The sequence below is a fragment of the Rhea americana genome, unplaced genomic scaffold (genome assembly GCF_003343005.1).
Source record: "Rhea americana isolate MKP2758 unplaced genomic scaffold, rheAme1 scaffold_73, whole genome shotgun sequence".
NCBI lineage: Eukaryota > Metazoa > Chordata > Aves > Rheiformes > Rheidae > Rhea > Rhea americana.
Genome location: NW_028186901.1, coordinates 3,789,885 through 3,800,091, shown reverse-complemented (window position 1 = coordinate 3,800,091; position 10,207 = coordinate 3,789,885). Strand labels below are relative to the sequence as shown.

The following is a 10,207-nucleotide window of genomic DNA, read 5'->3' as shown; positions in this document are numbered from 1 at the left end:
GGCAGTACTACTTTCTTGTTCTGTTTCCCCATCCTCCTGCCTGTCCTTCCCCCCCCCCCACCGTGTTCTTAGTTCAGACCAGGAGACAGACATGCAAACCTGGTAGGATCCAGAAGGATCCATGCAGATTCAGCTCTTCTCCAGACCAGTAGGAAAGAGAATAGAATAGAGAAAAAAAATGCAAAATGAGGACTGAGAGGTTTTTTTTTTAAGGGGGGGGGAGTGGGCAAGGAGGAGGGACAGGGAGAAGACACGTCAAGAGTTTTCATGAGTCAAATCCAATAAGTGAATCACGTCAGTCATAGGAGAAATGTGTGCCTTGCTGCTGGAGCCAAGGTGTCTGGACCATCTGAGTTGGCATCTCCTTCACATCATTGTAGCCTGGCCAGCTCATAGACAAATAAATAAATAAATAAATCCTATCCCAGCAAAACAGACACACCCATGTATTACACAAGGTGCATTGAATCAGAGACATTAGCATTCCCCTGTCTGTGTCCGATGGAGGGTGGGAGCTCATATCCTGCAGCAGGGCAGTTAAAATAATCGATGAGTGTGTGTTCATTCCCCAGAAAGGGAGAGGGAGGGGTATGTGAGGGAAGAAAGAGGGTGTGGTGGTTGGGGAGGGGGGGATGGGAGGTGGGAAAGGTGCTGATTTCAGCCCTGTAGCGTCAGGATTGCGTCAATTTGGGTTTCAACCACGTCTTCAGCCTCGGAGCGGAGCTACTCAGAAGAGCCAAAACAGGAAGGGGGTTGCAAATCAGTGTGCAAAGGGGAGGACCGAAGCTTCCCCTCCCCCTCTCTCCTCCAGCCCCCTCGCAGCCTCCTCCTCCACCTTCCCCACCGCTCGTGTCTCCGGGTTTTGTTTTGCTTTTTTTTTTCTTTTTTTTTTTTTAAAAAAAAAAAAAACACCCTGGAAAAGACGGCTGTCCGGGCGCTGTGAGAGCGAAGAGCCGGGGGACACCAAGCCAGCGCTTTAGCCACAGCGGGCAGGGCGCTCGGCACCCCAGGCAGCGGCTCCCATACCGCAGGTGGGGCGCTCGGCACCCCGGGCAGCGGCTCCCGCTCCCCGGACAGCAGCTCCCGCTCCCCGGACAGTGGCCCCAGCACCCGGGACAGCGGCTCCAGCACCCCGGAGAGAGTCCCCAGCACCCCGGAGAGCGGCTCCAGCACCCCGGACAGCGCACGCCGCCAACATGGCTCCAATCGCGGCCAGCCAGCAGCAGTTCGGTAAGCGCGTCCCGGCCCCAACTCCCCGCCGCGGGGCTGCCGCCTCTCCCCAGGCGAAGTGCCCGCACGCAGTCTCTGCTGAGCCAGCCCAGCGCCTCCCAGCACGTAGCGTGTTTGGAGGAGCCGCATTTCTGCCAGCTCTCTTTGATCCCAGAAGTTGTGTGAATTTGCTTTCTTYCCTTTCCCTCTCTCTTTCTCCCCTTAGCTCCCACTCCTACCCCACTGTAACACACTGGGAGAAAGGAAAACGTCTGTGTGAGTGTGTTTCTGGATCAAGGAGATTCGGGGTTGTTTATTCTGTCTCTGATTAAAATAATGTGGCTTCAGAGTTAAATGATGCAAATACATCTCGAGGCACAGAGAAAAATGTTTGTTCAAGCCATTTTTCAAATAACTGTCATTCCTTTATTCTTATTGTAGAGAAGACTTGTGAACTGTAAATCAAAGTACAATGTAGCCTTGCTAAGGACCTTGCTAGGAATACGAAAATACAGGATCCCACTTTTTTTTTTTTTTTTTTTTTTTTTTTTTTTTTCTAATCATCAGCTGCATTTCATTATCTGGGTTTGCTGAAAATAGAAATGATAACAATGAACTTTTCAGTTGAGTCTGTTCTAACCACTGAATGTAGGTGATATAGAAAGTTTCAGAAGCAGTCATATATGTGCATTTCTAATGTATCTGTATCTATATCTAAAACTTTATGCAGAAAAAAAATAAGTAGAAATGTTTCTGTACTTCCTTTACAAATATTGACTCTAGCCAAGATTTTGTTTGCTTCAGCAGTGCTTCAAGTATCATTCCACTGACCTAAGTGAAGTAACTCCAGATTTACATCATGTAACTGAAATAACAATTCACTCCAGGATCAATAGATAGTGTTTCCTATTAATACATATCTTGAATGACTAACCAGTTGACTTGCCTTATGACAACAGCAGGAAATTCAGGTTGTAACATAACTAGTTGTAAATGTGAAATCATTTGAGTTACCATTACATCTTCTTTACTACCCCACCCACTTGATGTTTCTAACTACATTAGTAACATCATGCTGATCTAATTACTTTCTTAAAGGGAATTAACATTGTAAATACTAAATCGATCCTACCACTGCTTTTAGTAGCTGTAGAATTAAAATACAGCATAATTTMATCACTACAAAAAGTCAAAATGTTATCTCACTAAATAGTATTGAAAATGTGCAAATCATACTTCAAGCTATTTAAAGTATTCCGATTAATTTTCAATTACTTCTTGTTTTCTATGTTTCTACCATGTAGATTTAAATTTCTGCAGCCCAGGGAATTCATGAAACTCAGAGCCACGTGCTTAACTTAGAAAAAAATATTTTGGTTATGTATATAATTTTCAATCACGCCACTGAGTTCTTACAGTTAAGTACGTAGAATGATACAGCTTGAAGGCAAAGGGAAAATGACATGGTTATTGTTTGATGAAATTAACAGGCAGGCCTGATCCTTTATGTGCTAGGAACATTATGTCCTACTTTGATTTGATTTTTTTTGTATATACATAAACATATATATATATATATATATATATATATATATATAGTAATCATTCCACTAAAAAGCAAAGGTATGGTGGCTGCATGTCCATCTGGCTAGGTTTTACGTAGATGAAACTGATTTAGTCATACGTGGGGAGGGGATAGTGCTGTTATTCTCATCCAGAAAGATCTGCTAATTATTTGCCAGAGAACCAGAACTGTTACACAATTGCCTTTATGCATAAACAATGTCATTCTATTAATATTCTACTAGTCTTCCACTGGGTGCAGGGAAAAAGGATTTAGCTTTGATTGTTACATTGTGGGATGTTTAAACTCACTAATGTTACTTATGGGCGAAATTGGATTTCCAATTAGTTGAGCACATTTGCCCCTTCAATGTATGGTTGTGAGGGGCTAATGATACTATCTATGTAACTATTGTATCCACATGACAACTGAGGTTGTAACACTTGCATGGCTTTCTCTTAATGCAGCTTTCAAGTATAGGATTCACGGTAACAACAAGAAAAATATTTTCTAATGTGTTTCTAATATATTCCTAAAAAGTAGTGACCCTTCCTGTAAACTTCTCATAGCTTTGATTTATAGTTTTTTAGATTCAAAGCTTAGTAGGTATCAACGATACACTAACGAGTTTTTTCAGCTTTGGATTTACATGTGACTGCCCAATGTTACATCCATCTGTAAAAGACACAATTTAGAATAATTATTCTAAATTTTCTTCATCAGCATCCTCCCGCAAAGTATTGAAAATCCCACTGAAACTGTTGAGTGCTATAACCTCCTCTTAAACTCCATTCTTTCAAGAAATACCTCCAGGCAATTATAGAATCAGACCATAAAAAATGAGTTAATTGTGTGTACAAAGTGTTCTAGGAAGCAGTGTGAAAAGTAGATGATGGATCTATAAGTAATATGTATTTCAGAATCTGTTTTATCTAACCAATAAAGATCCATAAACTCAAACCTGAAGCCTTCTGATGAAACTGTCATTACTCACTCAGACAAAATTGTTCCACATAAAGTCAGAAACATAGAGCGATGAGTGATTTTCGAGCAATTACTAATGCTTATTACTATTAGGACAGGAATAGGATTTTCCTTCCAGTCACACTGTGTATGGAAAAGTACTAACATAAGTGTGCCTTAGCATGGGGACTGCACATTTATGCCTGCAGGTGGCGAGCAATATGTACAATGCAAAGCATTTTCAGTCTGTCAGCCCTGCTGCTGCTACTATCTCATATCAATTCGTTTCATTAAATTATTATTTTATTAAGTATCACATGGAGCCCAAGACACTGCTACTTATGTGTTTGTTGCTATTTATTTAATTTGCAGATGAAATTCCTACAGTGGTTGGGATCTTTAGTGCATTTGGCCTTGTCTTCTCTGTCTCCCTTTTTGCGTGGATCTGCTGCCAGCGTAAATCTTCAAAATCCAATAAGACCCCTCCATACAAATTTGTTCATGTTCTGAAGGGGGTTGACATTTACCCTGAAAATCTCAACAGCAAGAAGAAGTTTGGAGCAGATGAGAAAAGTGAAACAAAGAACAAATCAGTGATGCCAAAGAATTCCCTCCATCTTGACCTGGAGAAGAGAGATTTAAATGGCAACTTCCCCAAAACAACCCCGAAAATCCAGAGCTCTCCAGATCTTGAAAACTTGTCTCCAAAACACTTTGCAGAAAGAAAGAAAGATTCTGTATCCCCTGATAGTTTAAAATCCACCACATCCCTGTCATCTGAAGAAAAACAAGAGAAACTAGGAACTCTCTTTTTCTCCTTAGAGTACAACTTTGAGAAAAAGGCATTTGTAGTGAATATCAAAGAAGCACGTGGACTGCCAGCAATGGATGAACAGTCAATGACTTCTGATCCCTATATCAAAATGACAATCCTGCCTGAGAAGAAGCACAAGGTGAAAACCAGAGTGCTGAGAAAAACCTTAGATCCAGCTTTTGATGAGACCTTCACATTTTACGGGATCCCCTACAGCCAAATCCAAGACTTAACACTTCACTTTATGATCTTGAGCTTTGACAGGTTTTCCAGAGATGATGTAATTGGAGAAGTCCTCATTCCCCTCGCAGGAATTGAATTGTCAGAAGGCAGGATGCTAATGGACAGAGAGATCATCAAAAGAAATGTTAGGGTAACATGTTTTTATTTGATCTTTAAAAGTATTATGCTAGTTTTAGCTATCATTCTTGTGTAATTCTGCCAGCAGCTTAGAAAGAAAAGGGAATAAGTTAATAATAATGTTTTCATAACAAATGTAATAAAAGAGCATTACAGTAAGCATACTACAAGAAATTACTAATACCTTAAACTTCTTCCTTGTTCAGCTGGCCCAGTAGGTTTGAGTGGACCCATTTACATCAGGCCAAGAGGCCTCAATCCACAAGAATTTGCTTTAAAAGGAAAGAATGCAAAGATTTGTGTATTATTGCCCCTTTCTCCCTCCTCTTTTCTGTTTGAAATTATTCTTTCTCAAGGGTTATTAAAGTCAAGGTAAACTTTTAACTCCATAGATTTTGTAGCAGGTTCTTAAAGAATACAGGTGTTCTTTAGTTATGGTATTGGAACCTAATAGAAACATTACTGTTGGTGTAGTACACTGTTTCTTTCTGTGCTGTTACTGCCTCTTTCTCAAGAATTGTGACACAAGCGGCAGCTCCACTAAGGACAGTAAGATATGGCAGAAGCCAAAGCCTCACTGAAGTTGGAGGTAAAACGTACTGACTTCACTGGGCTAAAATAATTCCTATCATTTTCAGAAAGTAGACCATTTACAACAATCACAGCTGAACCACATAATGCTCACGCATCACACATACATCTCTTAATCTCTACTAAGAAAGTGGAATGTGTATTGACTTTCAATCTGATTGTTTTCAAAGACCAAGCATGCTGCCAAATCAAATAAATGTCTACCAGACAACATACCTATAACTAATATTGGTATTTTTCAATTCTATTACAACTATAACTATGTCACTGATTTTTTTTTTTTTGGTATCTTATTAAGTTTTCTAATATATAAAGTACTGTTTCTCTTTGCTTCCCGTCTTCTTCCTTTTTGTGAAATAAGTCTATTATTTTTGCAAATTCAAATCCAATAATTATACAGAAAGTCTTTGATTTCATCTTTATCCTATTTATATTCTAGTCCTTTAGACAGTGTTAAGGATGATACTTCGGTAATAGTTTGAATCCTTCTTGGTTAAAAAAAATTTATTGAAGATTTTTGTGTATTATCTCTATTCAACTTTTAATGTGTCTTTTACAGAATTTAGTTTTGCTTAAGATCTTTTCCTTTCACTGAGATTGTTCCCCAGATCTAGGATTTATTTTTTCATCTGTGAAACTAGTGATGTTATATTAAACCACATTTTTCACTTTATTTATTTATTTATGTATTTTTGCTCAGTCTACTAGTGAACCATAAGAATAGTTACATAACAACAGTACAGAGAGATAATGCTATGTAAAGCAGCATAGCTCCATAAATTATATCCTTTCACATTAACTAAGGTTATACAATTTTGTGAAATTAAAAAAAAAATCTTATTCTTAATTCCAGTTTCAAGCTTCTTCARTATAATTGCTTTCTTCTTTCTTTTTTTCTTTCACCTCCTCAGAAATCATCTGGGCGTGGAGAATTATTGATCTCTCTCTGTTATCAGTCTACAACAAACACACTAACTGTGGTTGTTTTAAAAGCCAGGCATCTACCTAAATCTGATGTGTCAGGATTATCAGGTAATGGTTTCACTAATGAATGTGCCCTTAAGAATGTAAAGTAAACAGACCAGAGACAGCTGAAATGTGGCATTTCAATGATTAAAAATAGCCTAGAAATGCAGGAAATGTGTTTTGGTGCTTCTATTATTTGCAGTCTATTCATTTTATTCACATCTAGGTCAATGCTTTAATTTCCAGGTTATATATTTTACAGATTTGATCTTCAATTATAGGATAAAAAATCAAGGCATCTATTAGCAGTGGAAACCACCGAATTTTATCACTCTCTTGAACAAAATCCATCTGCCATAAGTATGGGATGATGTTGGCAAATAATAAAAGCTTTTATTTATGACAAAAATTCAGTTTATTATTACTAGAAGGCATTATTATTACTGTCCTGAGTTTGGTCCATTGAGCAGTAACATTTATTTGGCAATGTTAAAAGGTGAATTATCCTAGTGTTGGAAGCAAGCTCTAACATGATACCTGTGCTTTATTAAGAATGGTGCTTGTGGTGCACTATGGAGGAGCAATTTTTGCACTCTTCTCCTGATCTTGGACCATTTTGCATTCAGTGCAACTCTCTTTGAAGCCAATACTAGAACTGTATTTAAGTGCACATTAATGTTTAGCTAAATAGCATAGTAACAGAATAAAATTTAAAATGCAATATATTAACTGAGAACAAACAAATGCACCAGAAAAGAATAGTACCTAACAAAGTACTATCCAGACAATAGTACATGTGCTGTTGATACAATATTCTTTCACCTCTCAGGATTTTTTTGAAAGAAGCCTGGAGAAAGTAGTTTTGGTAACTACTGAATCATAAATTGCTACAGCCAATAATATAACCTCTCTACCTGTTATATTGAGTGATAACACAATTTATCTAGAAGGCTAATCAATCATGGATCTGCTACAACAAAGTTAGAGACAATTCCCATTTACATGGTGGAGCTTCACTGAATTCCCCCTTTTGATCTCAGTTTCATTCTCATATCACAAGGAGAAAGTAGATAAATGGAGCCCAAAAGTTTACTGCATTATAAGTGAGCACACATCCTTTTAATTCCTTTCAATGGCCAACCCCAAAGTAATAGCAGACAGTGTCTTTCATGAAGACAGCATGACAGCAAGATGATCTCAATTGATTAAGTCCGACTGAGGTCCACCCTGGTGAGAAAATAGCTTGCTTTGAAGACAAAGGCCCTCCTTGTCTCAGCAGCTACCCAGACCTTATAACACACTCAAACTACACGTTTGCTTTACAGTCCCTGTTGTGAGTAAACTTACAAATTCTACTTGCTCTTTTGTCTTCCTTCAGTCCAACCTTATTACCTACAATAGGAGTAAATATTTCTAAGAGATATAAGAAGTCGTATTACACCTGGACACTCAGTTCATTTACACGGTTCTTCATTATTTGCTGATCAAGAGCTAGTCCAGACTCAGTAGATATTCGGGTGCCAGTAACATACTGCATTTGTGACTGTCCTTATCCTGTGACTTTCTGTGACTGTGACTTTCCCTTCAGCCCCACATAAATCTTGGATAAGGAAGAGGGTGAAATGGAGGTCCTATGCTTGAATGACCCTGCATGGTCAGCTAAACAATTGCTTAGCTGAGTCTCCTTTGGAAGATGGGAGCTTTTTCACTCTGAGGCTACTCCATTCACCACTTTTACTTCACCAAAACTTCACTGGTTTCGTTGATCATTGTTTTCAAGGTGTCTTAACAGATCTAAAAAAATCAAGAGGAACATCCTGGCTTTATCTATTATGTGGCCAGAAGTAACAGTCAGAAATAGTCATTTAAATAGAAATGAACAACAGCATGTATCCACTGATAGATACTAATTTTGATACTTTTAATATTCATGTGGCATGCATTCATTCCAAGGCAATAAATACATTAATTACATATACATTATATTTTAAAAGTTTTTTTTATAACAAGTATAGAGTACATGAGTGAAACTATATTCTATTATACATTATGTCTTTCAAAATATTGTTAGTCCAAGGAAATTAAAAAAAAAAGTTATCATCTGACCACTTCAGTTGAATAACTTTAGCACAGTGTTTTAAAATACGATTCAACTTTAATTTTTAATTCACTCTTTTTTTGATACTCAATTGTGCCTGATATTAATTAGTTGATTGTTAGCATGGAATATCTCATTCGACAGGCTTCAGTAAAGAATGGTTTGCATTGCACCTTTGGACCATAAGAATTTGGAAATACTTGCACTGAAATAAATGCCAATGTATTTGAAAGGGATGATTTTTAAAGTGTTCTCTAGCCTTAGAACAATTCCTCTGAAGGAAAAAGTACAGCCATCACTGAAGATGGCAGAAAAGGAGTCTTGCAACGGTAAAAAAAATCCAACAAGCATAAATACTCAAAGCTGTTTAATACAGCTGAAAAAAATGGACTTTTCCCTTCTCTTCCCCAGTTCAATAGTACAGCACATTCATAAAGTCAGGTAGATAATCATATCAACAAGTATAGCCCTATGTTTGAAGTGTTACATTTACTCAATAAAATATAGTGGGAACAATTTAATCAAGCTAACTGACTTTGCTAGAGCTGCAACAGAAACAAATAGCATCTTTTTATCCATCCTTCCAGCACAGAACCAATCTTTCCTAAGCTCTTCTTTGCATATGTCTTTTTAATCCTAATGATTATCYCTTACTTGTAGAATAAGTGTGAAAAGTAGATTTCTATTACATRTAAATATGTAACTACAGATATTTGACAGTCTATTAGAATTTGGTATACTTTCAGACCGTCTTTATATGCAGTGATGACGTAATCATTCAAGTTAATGGACTAGCAGGGAGGATTAATGTCATCCTGAAGCAGACACCTGCATTTGGTCAGATGAATTATGCCATAAACCACACTGATTATACTGATTACATTTTTGGTTACTATAAAGGAGGTTAAAGGGACTGACTGAGATGTAACCACCAAGTTAGATGAGATGAATCATCTTTTATAACTTGAAACAACTCCTCATTGTGATACAATTACGCTGGTATATTATGAAGTTTAACTAGATTGATGAAATTCTGAAGGACAGTATGCAATAACAGATGCATGTTCTTTTTCTTGTCATTGCAGATCCTTATGTCAAAGTGAACCTGTACCATGCTAAGAAAAGAATTTCTAAAAAGAAAACTCATGTGAAGAAATGYACCCCCAATGCAGTGTTCAATGAATTGTTTGTCTTTGACATTCCTTGTGAGGGCCTTGATGATATCAGCATTGAATTTTTGGTTTTAGATTCAGACAGGGGGTCAAGGAATGAGGTCATTGGCCGGTTAACCTTGGGATCTTCAGCAGAAGGAACAGCTGGAGAGCACTGGAAGGAAATTTGTGAATATCCTAGGAGACAAATTGCCAAATGGCATATGCTGTGTGATGGTTAGCAGCTTAGAGGTGGTTAGAACTTAAAAACCTATATATATTTCCATAGGCAAGGAGCAGTTTCCTTTCTTTGCTATGTATAATTACAGGCTTGTAACTACAAGACTTTTTTTTGGGTAAAGACTGGATTGAATTATCAGAACAGAAGGTAGCTAAATTTTCACATTAAATAAAGGAATTTCTATTTCATTAGACTTTAACATAATTTGATCAGAGATTCTTATTCTTCTGGAGTTTACATAGCCCTACAC

The 10,207-nt window shown here is 37.7% G+C and overlaps 1 protein-coding gene across 1 annotated transcript; it reads left to right on the top strand.

Annotated features, from left to right (window-relative positions):
• Positions 1-1,196: 1,196 nt before the first annotated feature.
• Positions 1,197-10,001, top strand: SYT4 (synaptotagmin 4). Its single transcript, XM_085321936.1, has 4 exons — positions 1,197-1,230; positions 4,109-4,923; positions 6,413-6,533; positions 9,651-10,001. Exons 1-4 carry the CDS (start codon positions 1,197-1,199, stop codon positions 9,956-9,958), a joined length of 1,278 nt encoding a protein of 425 aa, XP_085178062.1. The 3' UTR covers positions 9,959-10,001.
• Positions 10,002-10,207: the final 206 nt, after the last annotated feature.